Below are 21,774 nucleotides of genomic sequence, written 5' to 3' on the forward strand. Positions count from 1 at the left end.
GAACATATACACAAAATGAAAACTACAGACACCCAGTCACACTCACAATCACTCTCCATTCATACACTTTAACAGTAAAGATGGCTACAGTCTCTTCACAGAACGACAAAGTCCGAGTTGTAAAGGAACGACTCGCTCAGTTCCCAACACCAAGACGAATTGCTGACAAAGCAACCGTATCCTGATAGGGCGGTGACTAGCTTACATATTACAGCCGAGTCGCTACATGACAGCCTGTCCCTGGAGACAATCCTTCTTTGCAGTTGACCTAGACCCTGAGTGACTGAAATGTAACGTTGGTCGGTCCCGTTACTGCACGGCGAAGACCTGGCGCTCCAGCGGTGCTGACCTTCTGTAGGCTCTATGGTGATTTACCCATCATGTGAAGCTTAAAACAAAAACAAAAGACCACTAAACGTTCATCCTTCCACCCATGACTACAATTACATATAACTCACAAAGTTTCTTACAACTAACCAGTAAATTAACATTATTTATAATCAATACTCTATTATTTGTTTGTGTAATACAATGGGAATACACGACTACATTTTACAATTCTACGGTGCGTGATAAAATACACAATATCAAAATTCAACAAAACAACCATATCGTTACGCGAAACATACACGACGCTAACGGCCTTCTATAGAATTTATACCGTGACGCTCTCACAACGGTTCATGCGCACACGACTTCCACTCACGGCTTCCATACTTTTTTTAACACGAACGTAACCACATTTCTACGTGTACTTTACGGTTTTACAACGACTAAATAACTGACAAAATAGCCACTCTAGATGTACAATAACAATTTTCAAATGTATCCAGCCTAATTCAACGTTAAATCCTAGAAAATAAACATGCATCGTAAACACTGAAAGCTACGCATGAACGAACACGCACCGACAATAGTAGCTTGACCTATAAGAAGGACATCGTAAATATGGCAATAAACAACCACATAAAACAGCATAGAATACTTACCCCAGTCAGATGTCTGGGCTTCATTTCCACGACTAAACAAAGTCACTCACGCCATAAAATCGGCAAACAGGTGACGAAAACAGAACAAAGGCGTGCTGGTCACCTGGACAGTCAATGTCCACTGTTCCGCTCACACTCGCATACCCGCTCACGTGACCAACTCAATAACAATGCACAGGTAAACATACAGGTGTGCGTGACAGTGTTTATAGTGGGTGTAGTGAAGGAGTGACGAGAGGATGTTTATAGCGAGTTGTTTACGGTGCATACACTTGGTACTGTTGAGGAGTATTTGGAGGGAACATGTATGTATATTGGGTATGGTATAGAACTAAGAGGGGCGGGGATGGTGGATAGGGGATGGTAATGTTGAAAAATGGGTGTAATTTTGTATAAGGTATACTCGGGGTTGATAATTACAGGTATAGTTTAGACGTAATGGGAGACGTAATGAAAATTCATTGCAAATTAGGGGCGTAAGAATATCGATGTTGTTCTGATATACACCGGTATTCATACTGTTTACATTGATAAATTTCGTTGATGTCTCCTAGTGCGTACTACTTCTAAACATTTTATACACGAAAACCAGCCATGTCATCTATTTGCTTTGAGTAGTGGTAATGAGTCGAGATATTAATCGAATTCAAGTGCTGTACCTACATCACCTTCCGAAAATCATTAGAATTCATATCACACATGATCACCTTGAAAGTTGTTATTAGAAATTACAGTAACGCCTCTTCTTCTCCGTGCATGCTTGATATGAAGTTAAGTTTTCGCGTTAAAAAATCGACACAGGTAATCAGTGTAAAAGGGAACAGCAAACACTTTCCACATTTCAAACTTCTCAAGTTCCAAGTACTTATAGAATTTAGTTACATGGAGTGATCCTTTGATAGTATGGACCATGTTGTTACTAGTATTCAGTAATGCATATTATTATTGTCAGAACTTTCTGGATTTTAGTTACCGAAAATTGATCTTTTATAATTACTCTACATTTTGTGATTTAGATTTTTTAATAAGGAATTGACATCAATGATGTAACAATAATAAAAATATCCTGAAGAGATCGACCTTAAAAGTTCAAAATAAACACCGCTCAAAAACAGAACGCATTAAACTTATTGTATTTACAATTGAAATAAATTGAAGTCTGACCGACATCAGCTAAACCATCAGATACACATATTTTAACACGCATTTTAATAGCATAAATAAATATTAAATAATACTCACTGATCGGACATGTCTACCCTGTTTCTCCCTAAACACTAAATACTTCGACGAATAACGGTCTCCTACCGACACAACCCCTAAACAGGGTGAGCCCATACAAAAAGTAAGAGTTTTCTATTTACGAGCAGTGTATGAGACAGAGACTAGACAAACACTTTGTTTGACTTACATTCAGGTCAATTCCTCACCAAGGTGAACTCATACCCGATGTATGAAGTTCCAGTGACTGGTAGTGTAGGAGATACAGTCTGGACAATCATTTTCTTTGGCGTAAGACAAAGATCAAAATTTAGGTCAAAGTGACCTATTTTTAATATACATTGCCACATCAAGGCGAACTCATACCCGATGTATGAAGTTCCAAGTGACTAGCTAGCGTAGGAGATACAGTCTGGACAATCATTTTCTTTGGCGTAAGACAAAGATCAAAATTTAGGTCAAAGTGACCTATTTTTAATATACATTGCCACATCAAGGTGAATTAATGCCCAAAGTATGAAGTTCCAGTGACTAGCTAGCGTAGGAGATACAGTCTGGACAAAAAATTTCTTTGTTGTAGGACAAAGGTCAAAATATGTCAGAGTGACCTACTTTTAATACACACTGACACATGAAGGTGAACTCCTACCCAAAGTATGGAGTTATTGTAGGATAAATAGTTTCATTAGATAGTGCCATACTTTTGATACACGATTCATGCACTGTCTACAAGATGAGTCCATGTTCTACCTATTAATCTGATACGTTCCCGTGATTTATTGTGTAGAAAACCGAAACAAAATAGCAGAAGAACAGAGGGAAGCGTCGCAAACAATAGTCCTTTCCGGTTCTCGGTAGGACCTTATCAGTGGGTACAAAATAGTATTAGCACCGCCCTGTATCATTTGGAGACTCTTTAGATTCTCTGCATAAGCTATATGTAAACAGCAGAGATATCTCGGAAATACAAAAATAAGTTGCACTTCGTAGGTCTGTGCTGCTTGTAATGATTTCTTATTCACGTTTAATATCAACAATTTAACAATTACAGATAAGATATATTAGTAAGGAAACATAAACGATCTAAATCATCTAAATTGGCGATGACATGTAGGTTCAGAAATTTCTAATAATAGATCGTATTTGGAGGGGATTTCCCACACTTTCCAGCTAGTTGCATGGTTGCCCGGGGAAGAGACCAGGTACTGATATAAATATATTACCAGATTTCAGAGAAGATAAAATTGTTTGATCGGAGGTGCAACATCACGAATTTCGATATTTCTAGAAATAGATATATTAAGGTCGAGGCAACAGCTGATGAGGTTCTAACAAAATACCCAATCTCGAATCTTCAAAAATGTTATAACAATAAAGTGACTGGTCATTTACAAGAGACGAGTAATGTTTAAGTTAAATTAAGTTTATTCCGGTGCAGGACTGTTGTAGTCCTCTATACCAGGCTCCATACCAAAAAAATGTTTGATAACATACTGACATGTATTATATTGTTGATCTGATGTTTATCATGTTTGTTATGGTTACAGGCAACACACAAGAAACGATTATGTTTGAAGCCTCCAAACAAGCTCAAAAGAAGTACATTCCTGGGCTGACTGCTCGGCCGGATGACCAGCCATTACCACAAGGGGCTAGGCAAGATGATGTGAAGGAAGTGAGCATGGTTGACAGAAAATTTAAAAATTGACGTTCATCATCTTCATCATTTCTTTATTTTTCCTTTTCACTTTTAAGACTCTTTTTTCTTCAATATAATCATGAATGATTAAAATAGTTGTATTTTCACTTAAAATTAATCCTGAATGAAAACTGATGAAATTTGGCATATGCAGGGTTTTCCATAATTTTGTTAGTAGTAGGCTGTGTAGTGAAAGTAGGAGGCTGGCCTGCCGTGTACGTGTAGTCGTGTACGGAACATTATTACGGAACTGGATTGGTGTAGGCGGCCAAATGATCAAAAGCATTCTCTTGCTCTTCTTATATACAGCTGAGATTCATGTAAAATACATGTAGACTAACTTTTTCAAGATCAAATTTTTGTCTTTGCTTGAAGTCCTAAATGGAACCAAAATAATAAGGGAAATGCTGTAACACACACACACAAAAGAACCAATTAGTCAGGAAGTTAGCTAGCTAGATATAATGGTTAATTATTTAGTTATGTAACCCTGGTAAAATACTAGCCGCAATATACCACTCGGCAAGAGAGAACTTCTCTTTAGCTTGATTGCTTGAGCGTCAGACTAGTACGCCAGGGGTCCCAGGTTCAATTCCTAGCGGAGGCATTGAAATAAATAATGACCTCTGTTACAGTTACATAAATTCTATTTGTTAATTTGGGGATGTTTGGAAACAAAGATGACCATTATTTGCACTGAATAATTTGCATACATAGAAGAACAGTTCCTCAAAGCACCACAGATTCTATTACATGATCAAAAGATTAGAAAATAAAAACATTTGAACACAAAATAATTCATGCTGTATTGCTAACAATCTAGAATCAGGAGGCTTTAATCAAGATAATAAATTTTCAGATCCCTCCAGAACTGATTGAAAACTTCAAGAATGGTACCAAGCAACCGGTTATGGCTATTCATGAATACTGTTCCTTAAAAAGATGGGCAGTTTCTTTCCGAGAAGTGGCATCTAATATACAGTCATTTGGGACACAGTTTGCCATGACCTGCACAGTAAACGGTAAAGAATATCCACAAGGATTGGGGAGGACTAAAAAAGATGCTAAGTCTAATGCCGCCAAGATAGCAATGTCCATTATATTAGGAGTCTATGATGAGGTCGTGGAGGACTCCGATGGTAAATAGTTTATATCTTATGCATTAAGAAATAGAGTCAACTTAGACGGCTGTAAATAAGTATTAGATTATAATGACGATAGATTATAATTATGATTCAACACATGCCTTGAATATTCTAATACTGACATTGTATATATTTTGTTTAGTTGGAGTATTAAGAAATTCTCTTATACTTTGTTTTAAGTTGCCTGGCGCAGTTGTATGGCACTTGCCCTAGGTGATTGTTTTCCATTTGCATGTGAAAAGGTAACTTCCATATAGGAGTCTCCTTCATGGAGTGCCAAATCACCTAGCTTTTTCTTGGTGAAAAAATCACATGTCCAAACTACCCCCTATTTGAACTGACCAGATGTTTACTGTATTTCACAGTAAGACCTCTCATCCTGTCACACTGGAGCCAACAAGAGTATATGTTGTGAAACAAAGGTGTTTTTTTTGTTTGGTTAAAAATATAATGGTGAGTGATATTCCTATTTTAGATATATTTCAGAAAAATAAAACATTTCTTCAATTGTTTTCTTAAAGATGAAACTGTGATGTATGATTCCATGGGAAGAAAGCTGTGTACAAGCACAGGTATGACGCAGTACGAATCTGCTGCCAAGAAAAGTATAATGAGGCATCTTAACATGGAGCAGGTAATTATACTGATACAGTGTGACCTTTGACCAACATCAAAGAAAGAGTTTTTTCAAGCTCGATCCCCTACACTTCTTGTCATTGTAACTTCATTACTTTTGGAAAATGGAATTGCCTATAACAAGACAGTGTGTTGGTACATGATTGAACTTTTCCATATTGTCTTTTTTCTATCTTTCATTGGAATTGATTGCATACAGCTCAGATGCTTACCCGTAACAATGGATGTAGATCACATTTGGATTGTAAATAATCAGATTGATGTTAGTCACATTTGGATTGTAAATAATCAGATTGATGTTAGTCACATTTGGATTGTAAATAATCAGATTGATGTTGGTCACATTTGGATTGTAAATAATCAGATTGATGTTAGTCACATTTGGATTGTAAATAATCTGATTGATGTTAGTCACATTTGGATTGTAAATAATCAGATTGATGTTGGTCACATTTGGATTGTAAATAATCAGATTGATGTTAGTCACATTTGGATTGTAAATAATCAGATTGATTTTGGTCACATTTTGATTGTAAATAATCACATTTGGATTGTAAATAATCTGATTGATGTTGGTCACATTTGGATTGTAAATAATCTGATTGATGTTGGTCACATTTGGATTGTAAATAATCAGATTGATTTTGGTCACATTTGATTTGTAAATAATCAGATTGATGTTAGTCACATTTGGATTGTAAATAATCAGATTGATGTTAGTCACATTTGGATTGTAAATAATCAGATTGATGTTAGTCACATTTGGATTGTAAATAATCAGATTGATGTTAGTCACATTTGGATTGTAAATAATCTGATTGATGTTGGTCACATTTGGATTGTAAATAATCAGATTGATTTTGGTCACATTTGGATTGTAAATAATCAGATTGATTTTGGTCACATTTTGATTGTAAATAATCAGATTGATGTTGGTCACATTTGGATTGTAAATAATCTGATTGATGTTGGTCACATTTGGATTGTAAATAATCAGATTGATTTTGGTCACATTTGGATTGTAAATAATCAGATTGATGTTGGTCACATTTGGATTGTAAATAATCAGATTGATGTTAGTCACATTTGGATTGTAAATAATCAGATTGATGTTAGTCACATTTGGATTGTAAATAATCAGATTGATTTTGGTCACATTTGGATTGTAAATAATCTGATTGATTTCGGTCACATTTGGATTGTAAATAATCTGATTGATTTTGGTCACATTTTGATTGTAAATAATCAGATTGATTTTGGTCACATTTCGATTGTAAATAATCAGATTGATTTTGGTCACATTTGATTTGTAAATAATCTGATTGATGTTGGTCACATTTGATTTGTAAATTACCTGGCAATTTCCTAGCATTTAGGAGGTGCTTCCCAGGAACAGAATCCAATCACTGCTTTACAACAATATTGTGCCCAACACGGCATGCCCTTCGAGATAGAGATAGGGGATGAACCAGGACCTATGGGGTAAGATATATTTAATCACCACAAGTTGATATATTTGGCAAAATGGCTGTGTGATATAGGTATCAAACAGAAAGAAAAAAGTTGTCGTGCACCGTCCGCCATCCGTATACTTTTCTTTTAAAACACTACTTCTGCTTAACCCCTTTGGTGGATTTCAACCAAATTTGGTCTGAAACATCATTAGGGGAGGGGAATCATTTTTCAAATTCCGAAATATTATTCAATTCCTAGGGTCCTGGGGATGGGACCCCAAAAGGGTAGCAAGACAATATTTTGATTCAAAATGCTACTCTTCCTTAATGCTTGAATGGATTTCATTCAGATTTTGTGTGTAACATCAGTAGAGGTTGGAAAATCCTTCTTAAATTTAGAAATATTATTCGACCCCGAGGAACTTTGGGGTGGGGCCCCAAACATTGAAATTAAACAATATTTTGCTTCAAAACACTATTTCTTCTTTAATGCCTGGGTAGATTTCAAACAAATTTGGTCAGAAACATAATTTAGAAGGGGGAATAATTTCTTTTAATTCAGAAAGTTGATTCAACCCCTAGGGATTTTTGGACGAGGCCCAAATGTGGAGGTTAGTCAAGATTTTGCTTCAAAATGCTACTTTTCCTTGATGCTTGAATGAATTTCAAACAAATTTAGTTTGAAACATCATTAGGAGTGGGGAATCATTTCTTAAGAAAGTTGATTTGACTCCAAGAGACCAAATGGCTGCTCTTCCTTAAGGCTTTAATGGATTTAAACCAAATGTGGTACAAAACATCATTGTGGGTGGAGAATCATTTCTTTAATTCAGAAAGTTAATTTAATCCCTAGGGACTTAGTGGCAGGGTTCCAAAAGGGGAAGTTAGAGAATGTTTGCTGCAAAACACAACTCTTTCTTAATGCCTTGGTAGATTTCAACCAAATGTTGCCTGAAACATTATTAGGGAATGGCAAACATGCATGAAGTGATCCTGAGATTGTCCTGACCAAATCTTATCTTTACCCCTTGGTCCAGAATCAAATATAACTCGTCTAGATCAAATAATTTGAATTTCTTTTCATGTTTCATTCACACCAATGAAAAAAATATTTGGAGTTTGATTTTTAAGGAAAAGAAAGAGATGATTTGTTATTTTTCAGTCTGATCAAAACTTCCAACATGGTTATCACAGTAGTCATTTCGTAACGTGATTGTGCAACTGTTTTCCATTCACAAAACCTACCATTTATGAGTACTTTCAAAGAATTTGTCAAATTTGTCAGACCACCGTCCGCAAATTCTGTGCTTTGTTCATCCACACTTCGATTGTCAGATCTTAGCTCACCTGGCCTGAATGGCTAAGTGAACTATTGGCATACATGTACCGCAGCATCCGTCACCTGTCTCTCAACTTTTTCTAAAATTTTGACTAAAGTTTGCCTGAAGCATCCTTTGGTGAAGATAAACAAATTTTTTACAAATGGTGGCTACCAGCTCCCATGGGCCTGAGGGGCAGAGCTCAGAGTTCTTTAAAATCCTGCTCTACCTGTAGGAATTATTGAATTTTAGCCAAATTTGGTGTGAAGTATTCTTGGGTGAAGGGGAATCAATTTTAAATTAAAAGGTAAGGTTCTTAGCCTCTTAGAGCAAAAGGGACTGGGCCAAAAAAGGGAAAATTCTTTAAAATCCTACTGTAGGAATGATTTCCTTTGAAGTATGAATGATTTGACTGACCCCCTAAGGACACAGGGTTGGGTCAAAGCGAGTATTCACGTATGTAACTTGTTCACATATGTTATTATCATCTCGATGTATTATTAAGATTTCCTTGGGTATGGGTGTTAGTATCACCTCACCACTAATGTTGCACTGATCGTTATCAGCACTCTAGTGACTGTTTTGTGAGGAATTTTTATCAACTTTCACACAATTATTCAGAGTCATAAAATCTCAGATAAGCTTGAGTATTAGGGTCGTATTGTCAAGATTAAGGTCAGTATTACTATTTTTAGAAAATCCTTGTCAGCACTCCAGAGGCTGCATTCTTTGAGGGATTTTCTGTCAAACATCACAAGCATATAAGGAACCATAATATATCATACAAGTTGGACTTTCAGGATTGTTATGGCATAGGTCACTGTTACTGTTTTGGGGGAAATCCTTATTGGTTTTTTAACAGTTTCATTTTTCAAAGATTTTGATCAAACCTCATAATCATATAAAGAAGTAAAATTAATTGTGACAAATTAAAGAACATACATATAACGATAGCTGTTTATCCTGAATCTATGTGTACAGATCATATGGTGTATTCCAGTCTCTAGGACAGTTCATAGCCTTGAGTAAAGGATCAGCCCATTGGAGATCTGTAGTGTGTTTGACTGGGCCACCTTATATACTAAGCCATGCAAGCTTTTCAATATTGAACTTTGATCAACATTGCTTTCTAAACAAAAACATGAGATACCTCATGAATTTCAATAAAACATAGAATAATACCAATGTAAAGGTTTTAAGAAAGTACAATCTAAGTTTATTTGAACAATTTATCAGATTAAAATCTAATGGAAATGATTTCTGACTTGATGATGCTTAAGTCTCTTAATTTTTTACTTATTTGCATGAAAGAATTTAAACTTTAGTTCTGATACATGAGAGAACTGTCCTTGATCAGTTTCTGACAACAAGGGACATAACTCTCTTAATTAGTCCTTAAATGGTGATTACTAATAGAATCTTCCCCGACCCTGAGGGTGTGATAGAGAAATCTCCATCTCGAGGGGTGATTTTTGTTGTTGTCTAACCCGAGGGTTAGACTACAAAAAAATCACCCCGAGGGTTGGAGATTTCTCTGTCACATCCTCTGAGGGTCGGGGTTGATTATTTTTCTCCCACCCCATTATTTCCGCCATGACGTAAAAAAAAATCCCACGGTACAAGTGTCTGAATGGCACATGAATATCACCATTCACGTTTCCAAAATTCTACATTCTTCCCCGAGAGCAAAATGACAGACTACAAACGCAATATGAATAACCATTAAAAATATTTATTTTTGGAAATTAAATATTTTAATTAGCGATAGATACATGGAAATACTTGTATTGAACAACATTTAACTCCGTATCATTTATTAAGGTAGGGTAGGCTTGCCGCGATGTCATGGACAAAAAGGTGATTTCCTAGTTTATAATGACGTCAATTGTTTATAGGCGCGAAAAATTGCAATGGAGTGTCACGCGTGTGTTCATTCAGAATCACAGTCATAGATGATCCTCCGACGTTTATTTGTGTTCACTGGACAAGGATTGTTATAGTTAATGTTAACTGTGATGTTACAGTTGCGCATTATGGAACCTGCAAATAAAGCATCCACTCGTCGGTTTGAGTCAGTTGTGATAGCCGACTGAGGTCACCGAGTGCAGTCATGTGGGATAGATTTATCCTCCATGGGTGTTCCACATGTGACCTGTCTATCCTACATGGGCAGAGATGGGAGAAAAGTTTGTCCTCTATTATCAGGCCATCCTTAATTGCATCATAATTTTCAGGGCATATCATGTGTACTGTATATAACAAGATATCACACAAAAAATGCAACATTTGTGCTTTTTAATATAGAGTTATTGCCCTTTGTTTATGATCTGTTACTTTGTCTAAGTACAAAACTTATATACTGTATAAAGTACAGTTGTCTTATTTAACATGTCTGCATCTCTCAAGGGAGTTGAATATGGCATTCTTAAAATAGATCTAATGTCCTGTTAGTATATTCTGAGTTGTTAGTATATTCTGAGATGTTAGTATATTCAGAGTATTAAAAGACTGGACTTTGAACAACTAGTGTTACTTTACATTGTGTTGTAGGTATGAGGCATTTGTGTTAATCAATGATGATATTATTGGAGAAGGCACTGGCAGTAACAAGAAAGACAGCAAAAGATTGGCTTGCCAGAGTGCCCTTTACCATCTCACACAGCAAGATGAGGTATCAAAGATACAAATACTGTAGACTTTTTAGTTCCAAAGAACTTTCATAATAACACCATATTTCAATGACACACTTGCTCTTGCTGTAATTGGTTGTGACTTCAAAAACTTTTGTAGACTTTGAAATTTATTATCTAAAACATTATTTAAATAACTGAAATTGAAAATCAACAATAATTTATTTCAACTTTGTATTCCATACTCACTGAAAGCCTAGGTTGCAATCTGTTAAGATCAAAATTTATTTAACTGTTTATTCAAAAGCAGAAATTGGAAAAAAAATCAAAACAAAAAAGTTACATGATGAATACGTCCAATAACTTGTATTGACCTGTACATACAAACCAAATAAATGGAGAGTTTGTCCCTAAGTTAGTTTAATAGGCAAACATAATTGTAATTTTTGAGAGATATTTTACTCCAGAGTATTTCGTGAATATTGTGTTGAAGATGAAAAAGGCAACAGAGGTAGTAATGACAGAGGAGGACAAGATTTCTCAGATATGTGGCCTAAAACTGGAGAGCATGTTTAAAGAAGTACCATTGCTAGCACAATGTAAGACATCACTGGCAGCATTTGTCATCAAAAGAGGTAAGCCTGTTACAAGTTGATAGGTTCACTAGATTGATTGTAGACTGAGTTATTTTGTTACAAGTATTGGAACAGTATTTCCAAATGAATTGAGGATAATTCCTTTATTCCTTTGGAGCAAAGTTAACAAAATTGTTGGGTGGACAGGTGGCACAGTGGTAACACACTCGCCTTTCACCAAGCCATCTGGGGTTTGATTCCTTGAATGGATGTGGAAAGGTGTGGGGTCACCTGCCCAACCACATGGGTTTTTCCTGGGTACTCTGGTTTCCACCCACAGTAAGACCCGTCATGCACTTCCAACTGGGCCAACAAGAGAAATTAACATAAGTTGGAGAAACTTGCTTCACAACTGTTGTGAAATAAATACAGTTTATTATTATAAACAGAATTGTTTTTTAAGTATTCTTCAGTCTCGATAATTTTTTAAGTAAAATGCAAATTAACCGGAAAGCTGTGTCTAGAATATAAAAACAACAATAAAATTTGTTTCCATATGTGACATATTGAAATATAATTTTCAGAATATATTTTGATATAAATATTTTATAGGTGATGGTAATTGTGAAGTTGTTGCCGTAGGAACAGGTAACTCTTGTATAGCAAAGACAAATCTTACCTTTGATGGTCGGTGTTTGATTGACAGCTATGCAGTGGCGATGGCCCGAAGGGCTCTACTGAAGTAAGTGCATGTAGTTCAAAGGTGTTACAATAACTATTGGGTTTTTTTTTGTCTTACAGCCTGAACTTTTTTGCTCAAGAAAAACTATAAATACCGTTTGATGGAATATACAACAGTGAGAGTTATATCTGGAGCTATATAATTACTTTTGATTGACAGGTCAATGGTCATTGTCAGAAAGAGGTCAACTTTTCTTTTAATTGCATGTTTGACTGTTAACTAAACTTGTACAGATTTGAAAAAAAGATACTATGTTGGTAAAGATCAAGGTCACAGATCAAATTTTAACGATCTGAACAGTTGAACAGTTTCATGGTTGAACAAGAAGCCATGTGAATAATATTGATTGGGGTGAATAAGTGAAATATTGATTCAGGTCATTGTTATTTACCTGTTAGAACAGTGATATTCCACTTTGTCATATTGCTTCTTTTTTCTTGCAGATATTTTTTTAAAGAAATGAAGAGTTATTATGATGGTAGCAAAGTTTTATCAATATTTGAACAAATATCAGAGACATCGTGTATGTTAAAATTGAAGGACTATATAAGTTTACATCTTTACTTGAGTGAGCCACCTTGTGGAGACTATGGCTTCTACACTGAAACAGAGTAAGTAGAACTCAATGAAAAGTTCAGAAAAGTATGATATTTATTCTGGAATATAATCTTTTTTGCCTCGCACCTACAACCTTCAATACAGACGTTATTTTTGAGGATGGAATAATCTGAAAATGGGTGCAAGAAAAATTAGATAAAGCCAGACAAAAAATAGTTGTGTTTCCTGTAACACCTTGGAAAAATTTAGGGCAGGAAGGCAGGTAAAAATGTTTACCCAAATAAATCATTTAATATGGTATATAAAGGAGTGAGATCTTGCCTTTAGCAGTGCTTCTTTGAAAATTGCTTTCAAAAGATTAGGTAAGGCGCAAAATATTTAGAAGGTAAGGTTACCATAAACAAGATGTTTTTTTGTTTGGACTTAAGAAAAGAAAAACTTTAGTCAATTTCATGTCTTTTTGAAAAATTTACTTCATGTGTTTGTTAAAATTACAAAAAATTCAGCTATCAAGACAGAAAAACTTTTCTGATGCAATAAGACTGTAATAACCATATGAAATCAATCAAACAGAACATGTTTGTCCAGGCATCTGAATAGTCTGTCATAGAGAGTGTTGGGTCAGACAAACCTAAGCTATGTGATTTGCATGAAAAATATTTTGTATGTAGTTTAGTGTTCCACATTACATAGATCAGAAGTTGAGTAATGCAATATTTCATCTTTCTTATTGAACGATGGATTCATGAGACTGTAAATGACATAATAAGTAACACTATTTGATGTTATGGATGGTTTTGTACCAGTAGATCTATAGAAGTATACATGTGTAACTGTCATATGTATTTATTACAGGTCTTTGATAAAATTCATAAAGGTTACAAGTACATTTTTTAAATTGTTATTACATGGTATTCATGTGTGCCAAAATTAGGAAAAAAAGTTTTAAAATACAATGTATTTTGTTTTGCATGAATAGACCGACACCTAGTCCCCCGCTGACAGCAGAACAGAAAGACTTGGTCACAAAAGGAGCTCACTACCCAGCCTTTAGTGAAGACTTTCCAGGCTGGCTTTGTGTTAAGAATTATCTAGGTAATTACCACTGGCTCATTTTAGTTAACTTCAGTGGTGAGGGATTACACCTATTTTCGTACCATACCTGGTAAAACAAACATCACCGGTGAACATTAGGCAAACTTATTTTGTAGAACAGCAGAAAGGAAATGGAGAATTTTAACACGCAACCTAGCAATTATTAGACATTAAAATTTATGTACCAAATTCGAGTGTTTTACAACAATATTAGACTGGTTCTGATAACTGATATATCTTTTGTGTTACCCAATTTTAGATTTATTGTATACTTTGATTCGTCTGTAATAACCATGTTGTTTTCTCAAATGCCTTTCCTTTTCAGAGGAGGTGAACCCTGTAGAGGAGGAAGACACTGGCCAGCAGACATTGGCAGATCTTGAGACAGAGGAACTTTCTGTGATGTCTTGTAGTGACAAACTGCTGTTGTGGAACATTGTCGGTATCCAAGGGGCACTTTACTCCTGTTTTCTTCAACCTGTCTACATCAAGTCCATCACTGTTGGTAAGAGCTGATAATAATGTATGACTTGTTAATTTTGCAGGGATGATATTTTCACTGGCCAACAGATCATGGAAATTTGATTCATGAGATAATGAGACAGGTTTCGATATCATTTGTGATATCAACTGCAGTTAAAACTGTTGTGATATTGATAGTGTAACTAGCAGGCCAGGTCACTTGTTTAAGGATATTTCGACTATTACAACAGATTGCTTTTAATATTCACAAAGAGAAGATATTTTCTTATATCCAGATTGCAAAATATTTTAATTTAATGTTATACTTGTTGAATTCTCTCGCTCTTAATGAAAATTGCAAAATTTGTGACTGGCAAAAACACAATATAAAGTAAATCCATTGCTAGGCTTTCATCATGGAAGACTTAGTAAAACAACAGTAAAGGGAAATGGAATATATCTAACTCTGTGATATTTTTATATCATGACAGACAATTTAAATTACATATTATGTTGGAGTTTTAACATTAACATGTACTGTATACATTGAATAACTTTATCTTTATTCAGAACGTCACTTTGACCATGGCCACTTCTGTCGGGCAGTTTGCTGCCGTGTTTACGATGTGCTGCAGGAGTCACTGCCTCCACCCTACCACATAAACCATCCCACACTGACTACAACTTCCTTACCCTCCCCTGACATTGGGGTGCATGCCACTCCACTGTGTATGAACTGGTCTCATGGAGACGAAAAAGTTGAAGTGATTGATGGAAATACTGGCCGAGCATCTGACATGTATGTTTGCATTTCAAATTGATAATGAAAAAAATGATGTAAGAATGGTACACCCAGAGGCTAACAGTCAAATATTTTTTGTGTATTTCTATAAAACTTGATAAATTATCAACAGAGTTTGGTATTTTGAATGTTTTCAGACAATGTCATAGAACATTCACCACATGCCTGATTTATTGTTACAGGTCACCTCACAAGGCTGGAGCCAATGGTGCCAGCCGCCTATGTAAAGCTGCACTTCTACACAGATTTAAGGAGTTAGCTAAAGCCACCCAGCAATACCCATTACTCCAGATTCCATCTTTCACAGCCGCTAAAAACACTGCCAAGAACTACCAGACTGCAAAACAGGCATTCTACACTCATTGTGCACAGATAGGCATTGGGGAGTGGATTAGAAAACCTCAGGAAATTGACAATTTTGGGAAATGATACTGTCATCCCATGTGTGAAAATTTTATTTCATATGCATTAGACACAGCCCTTCACAGCTAACTAATAAAGAAATTATTACACTTAGAGCAAGACACTAGACAATGGTCAAAAACATTTCTGTAAAACATTAAGAGGAAATGTTTAAGTGAATTCATTGTATACTATTTGTGCCAAATATAGAATTTACCAGGTTTCTGTCTCTACTGAAACTGACAATTGTTTCTTTATCCTTGATATATGGTCAGTGCTGGATCTTACATTCCATATTTAATTGTGAATTGCTGAAGTGATGAACATTGTGCTAAAGAAGAAAATGAATTAATAAAACAAGCAGAGCATGGTTTATGATAAGCAGAAACAGAATTATGCAATGTTTAATTAAAAGAAACAGAATTGAACAATGTTTAGTTAATAGAAACAAAATTATACAATGTTATTGATAGAAGAAAAGAATTTTACAATATTGAGTGAATAGAAACAAAATGATACAATGTTGAGTGGATAAAAATCAAACAAGACTAGGTGGATAGAAACATAATCGTGCAATCTGAGTGGATAAAAACATAATTATGCAGTATTTTGTAGAATGAATCAAAATTATAAAATGTTGAGTGGATAGAAAGAATTATACATAAGTGGATGGATAGAAGCAAAATAATATGATCATGAACAATAAAGGTTGTAGAAGAATGAGTGGATATAAACAGAATTATACAATGTTGTGTGGATAGAAATAGAATTATACAAGCTATGATAAGTGCCTTTTTATATGCCTGTCAAAGACAATGACGTAAAATTGACAATGTATAATGGTATGGCTTTTATTCCTCATCAGAGTATCATATCATAGCCTTGTTTTCCCTCTTGGCATTTTGAATGAACATAACCAACTCCATATTTGTATTCTTTGTGGTACAATAAATCAGAAATATTTCTCTAACACTGGACAAGCACATGTTGTTCCACCTCTTGCCCTAGGTTGGTCTGTATGGAGTTTTGAATACGAGTATGATATTGTTTGATCGTCTCTATGAAGACGTGTGTACTTACTGCTGTGATGACATCATGTTGGCCAATAACATGTTGGTATTAACAGCTTAAAAGTCTATACAAGTTAATGGTTTTTATCTGCTTGGTATGTTGGAGGTCAGAGATTTTTTATAAGGTAAGAATTTAAACAATTTGATGTAATAATGTTAGAGGTATATATCAGTTAAAAATCATGACATAGAATTTCATCATATAAATTTAACTAGCTTCTTGTTCCACTCATTTAAGTAAAGCATAGTTCAATGTGGGTGAAAGTCTGTAGGTACAAAAGGTATGGCACTAGTATTAATTGGTATAAGTGACCTTGAACAACTTGGAAGGTTACAAGATGAATAAGCTAAGATGTGAAGTTGTGATAGTATAATGTTTGAGACTGACCTTATTACACTCTGAAGGTCAGAAGTTTGAGGTATTGTAATTGCCAACAGTATTGATAGAAGGCTAGCAATATAGGCCCATCTCGTCTCTTGTAACTGAAGCTGAAAATTTTGCATTAGCTTTTTTCATTATTATAATTTTTTTAACGTTTTAAAGTAAGGCATTGTACTGTAAATCATTAATTTTCATGGGGCATTTATTTTCATAAAATGAGTGGTACTCTAAATCTACAAATTCCTATGCCTATGGATTACATGAATTATAGTTCTAGTGAGTATTGTGAGGAAGATTTATCCATGAAAATGTATATCTTTAGGAAACCATGAAATTTGAGCCCTACAAAAAAATATGACTTTACAGTTTCTACATATGAATATTAAAAAGCTGGTGTTGACACTTCCTTGATTTTAAACAGTGTGCAAGATTGAATATTTCATGTGAGGAGTATGTGATTAAATCATTACATTTATGTAGTTGTATTGTCAGCAGTAATTCACAAAACAAGCTTTCTCAATATATTCCAGACTAGAGACTTGTCATTTAAAGCTAATGTATATTGATAAAGATGTTGGATATTTCGGTTCTTGCTTTTGATTGTGAAACATGACACTTAAGTGACATGCTTTCCAGTAAATAACAATCTAATTGATGAAACTATTTTCTCAACAATGTATAGTAACAACTAAAATAACTAGTGACTTTGCTTCACAATTCATTTTCCTGGAATATTTGTGCATGAGTGGGATATTTGTATGGGTAAGATTGCCTTAACTTATATTCGAGATTATTACAGGTGAATCACTTTTACACATACATGTTATTATTTATAAAAATACTGCTTCTCTATACTATACATTTATCATGTCTTTATGAAAACCAGTCCATGAAACAGGCATAGCTCTTTTTGTTTTTCTTTTGCGGCTGGGAAAATGCTTTCATCGCAAGTACAATTTCAAATTGTAATTATTTAATCAATACATTTCACATATTGTTTTTTTAAGCAAATAAAATTATGTTATTTTGTAATGATCTCAAGACATTCTTTGATTAATCTGCATAACTCTCATTGTGTTTTGGTTTCTATGCCAACTGTGTTCATGAGCCACGGTATTTCATGAAGTTCAAACATTCGCCATTTTCATCACCTGCGATAATCTGCTGATCAAGGAACCACTTAATCAGTTGCTATTGTCATCTACAACAATGATGGTACCCAGTAAAATCTGGTATGCTTCATCATCAAAATATAGCACTATACCTCCCTGTGACATTTTGACTCAACAAATTTTGGGAGTTATTTTTGTCCTTCATTCTTTTGAGCTTCTGATATTGTGTTTAGATCTTTTGCCTGAAGTTCTGACCAAATTTTGTTCATAAATGATTAATTTATTTTAATGATATGTAACTTTATTTTATCCTTATCATTAGACACTGTTCATCACCAGGGTCTGAGACTCGCTCTCCGAGCTTTTAAGACCAAATCTACACCAAGCCTCTATGTAACCATCACTATATAGTAGTCAAAAATAAAATGGCTTTGCAATACACCATTCAACTCTAGTAAAAGCCTTCAAATCCTGCATTTTCATTCATATTTGATCCAAAATATAAAACCTTGTTTCAAAACAAACCAAATACCATTCCACCATTTGGTATTCGGATTTCTTTTACAAAACATAAATATTGATATTGACCAAAATCAGTCATTTGGAATGGTAGAAATTCCATACTGGCTCTTGAATTCACCTGAAGTTGACTTTTCACTTCAAGAAATGGTTAAATCAGACACTGACAGTAGCACCTTTTGTTTATTCTTTTCGAAATTGCAGCTAAATTATAAAACATTTCTACATTTATATACAGATAGTTCAAAAGATAACGATTAGTTTGTTGCAGCAATGGTTTCACAAAATGAAGTTTATGGATGCCAGCTACTGAAAGCCTCAATATTCTTGGCAGAAGCACAAGCTATCTACCTCGCCCTTGAATATATTCAAACAAAGTAATGAGAGCTGTTATCTATTCAGACTCTCTTTCTGTACTACAAAGTCTTAGCAACAGAAATATCGAAAATATTTTTAATCGTAATACATGAATACATCATGAACTTGCCTTTAACTTTAGTATTGCTTTCTGCTGGGTTCCTTGGCACATGGGAATACCAGGCAATGAAAAAGCAGATCATGCCCCAAAGGAAGCTTTATCGCTACCACCTGTTGTTTTTAAAATTCATTTTACTGATTTCAAACCATTTATCAAACAATTTTGAACAACTCAGTGGCAGGAGGAATGACATAAGTATACTAACAATAAACTGCACTCCATAAAACCTATCCTCAGTGAATGGTCTCCATCCTATGGAGACCACCATTGAGATAAAGATGTCCTTGTCCGTCTTTGGTGGGCCATACATACCTTACGCATTTGTATATGTTGAAAGGCGAAGATAACCCTCAGTGCAAAGGATGTGATGAGCCGTTCACCGTAAAACATTTTTTATTGGACTGCATTGACCTTCTGTTTACTCTAGTGTTTTTTTATTGTAACATTACAAGTCTAAAGACCCTTTTTTAAAACTGTTAAGATAAATAAAATTCTAGGTTATCTGAAAGACGTTGGTTTGTATTATAGACTATGACTGAGAATTTTCATCTTTTGTGATAATATAACCATTCAAAACTTTTCGCATTGGTCTTTTTACATTTTAGTTTGATGTTATTTCCTTTTTGAATTACTGCGTGTTTTACTGGTTGATGGTCCTAATGACCTTTTATGCGTTGCCGGGCCGTTAAGAATGTCATAATAATAATAATAATTCTCTGTGGCATTCTGATAGACAATAATATTTGATTCATACAAGTATTTATTATGATACAAAAAAATTCTTTCACTTGTGATGGCATAATGTTGTTCCACTGTGGTGCTCTAGGTTGATTATTATTATCAATGAATTATTATAATCTTATTATTATATTGTCTTTCTTATTACAATAATTAGGGGCTACGGTTGTACATGTCCTTAATTTGGGATTCATCTGATATCTTATTGTTTACATAGGTTTTATCAAAATTTATGCTGCATTACTCTAGTCTTTCCTGATGTCCTTTTAAATAACTAGTGTATGATTGAAAAGTAATGCATACTATATCTAAAAGGAAACCACTTCTAAAGTGATTGAAACTGTGTTTTATCCTGGCTTTTGTGCCGTGGATAGGTATACAAATACATCTGCATTCTTCATTATGTCCCGTCCCCCAAACAAAGTGGGGGTACATAAAGTGTTTGCTCCGTTTCTTCTTCTTATTATTATTATTTTTATTATTATTTATATTATTCTTATTTCTTCCTCTTTCTTCCGCCGGTGAGGTTTCCAACGTGTTTCTCAAAAACTATTGCATGGAATTTAACAAAAATTTACACACATATTCATACATGCGAGGTGGACTGCAGGCCACTTGAATATTTCCAATCGGTCATCTGAGCAGTCAGTTGTGTTCAATTTTTTCATTCAGCCATCGATCGGTGATCTGTGGTCTAAATTTGGTCAAATTTAAGATATTGTCCGATTTGCGTGAAAATTGGTATATATATATTAGGTGGCAATCGGAGCAAAAAGGCGTAGTCCATTTTTTGTTCGGCCATTGAATGGTCATCTGAGCAGTCAGCTGTGGTCATAATTTGGCCAAATTTTAGATATTGTTCGATTTTCATGAAAATTGGTATATATGTATAAGGTGGCACTAGGAGCAAAATGGCGAAGTCCATTTTTCATTTGGCCATCTGAGCGGTCAGCTGTGGTCAAAATTTGGCCAAGTTGGGGGACATTTGTAATGGTTCCAATTACAATTAGTACTTGTTTCTATATTGCAATACATCAAAAAAATCTTTAACAGAAGTTGGTGAGATTTCTACAACTTCTGAGGGGTTTGACCATGTCTGTCACATCTCAACCCTTCAAAAAAGGGAGGAGCCAATGTTGGGTGTAAGTAGGTGGTGGGTTCTTGGTGGGGTATGGATACCAAAGGGTAAGCAGGGCAATTAAACAAAAACTAAATAGTATATATGAAGAAGAAATTAATCACAACATACTTGCATGTTATCTGTAGGTGGATGTTTAATCTGTCTACCAGTTTCACCTCGAAGGCTTCATTAGAACAACTTTCGCTACCAAGAACCCCCTGAAGTACTCTTCAGGAGGAAAACTTTTGATTGTTAACTACATCATAACGTACAATGAACAATTCTCAAGGGCAGGTAAGTGCCTTAATGTTCATGCAGTTCATGTTTCTTTAAAAGTTATTAAAAAAGTAATGCAATATTATAACCAGTGTTCGTTAGCTCTCATGGTCTTACTGTCCAATGGTTTGCTGAAGATTCTGCTCAGATGAGCAACGAGAGGAATGAACTTCCTTCTTAGAGACACTTACTTTACTGATCTTAGGCAAAACAGGAACGCATTAGTACGCAGTCATTAATTTCTTCATATATCTTAACCCTTTGCATTTATCTCCCTATCAAGACTTTTAATATACCTTGTTTGGAATGCAAACAAATATGTGTTTCAATTTCAACTGTTATAAAAACCG

The 21,774-nt window shown here is 34.8% G+C and overlaps 1 protein-coding gene across 1 annotated transcript; it reads left to right on the forward strand.

Annotated features, from left to right (window-relative positions):
- Positions 1-3,236: 3,236 nt before the first annotated feature.
- LOC132548053 (adenosine deaminase domain-containing protein 1-like) lies at positions 3,237-18,183 on the forward strand. The gene is made up of 13 exons (XM_060211878.1): positions 3,237-3,412; positions 3,758-3,885; positions 4,769-5,048; positions 5,576-5,688; positions 7,060-7,172; positions 11,014-11,134; positions 11,587-11,728; positions 12,281-12,410; positions 12,854-13,021; positions 13,948-14,063; positions 14,389-14,568; positions 15,096-15,324; positions 15,510-18,183. Exons 2-13 carry the CDS (start codon positions 3,778-3,780, stop codon positions 15,754-15,756), a joined length of 1,947 nt encoding a protein of 648 aa, XP_060067861.1. The 5' UTR covers positions 3,237-3,412; positions 3,758-3,777; the 3' UTR covers positions 15,757-18,183.
- The last annotated feature ends 3,591 nt before the right edge of the window (positions 18,184-21,774 follow it).

This window comes from Ylistrum balloti, unplaced genomic scaffold (assembly GCF_031769215.1).
Source record: "Ylistrum balloti isolate Yb309-2 unplaced genomic scaffold, AGI_CSIRO_Ybal_v1 Utg370000, whole genome shotgun sequence".
In the NCBI taxonomy this organism is placed as follows: Eukaryota; Metazoa; Mollusca; class Bivalvia; order Pectinida; family Pectinidae; genus Ylistrum; species Ylistrum balloti.

Bases quoted from the DNA above. Each gene is read 5' to 3' on its own strand.
- LOC132548053 (XM_060211878.1), top strand. From the start codon at position 3,778: ATGTTTGAAGCCTCCAAACAAGCTCAAAAGAAGTACATTCCTGGGCTG. The intron at 5,049-5,575 runs GTAAATAGTTTA...GTTTTCTTAAAG, and splicing joins GGTCGTGGAGGACTCCGATG to ATGAAACTGTGATGTATGAT. The intron at 14,064-14,388 runs GTAATTACCACT...TTTCCTTTTCAG, and splicing joins TTGTGTTAAGAATTATCTAG to AGGAGGTGAACCCTGTAGAG.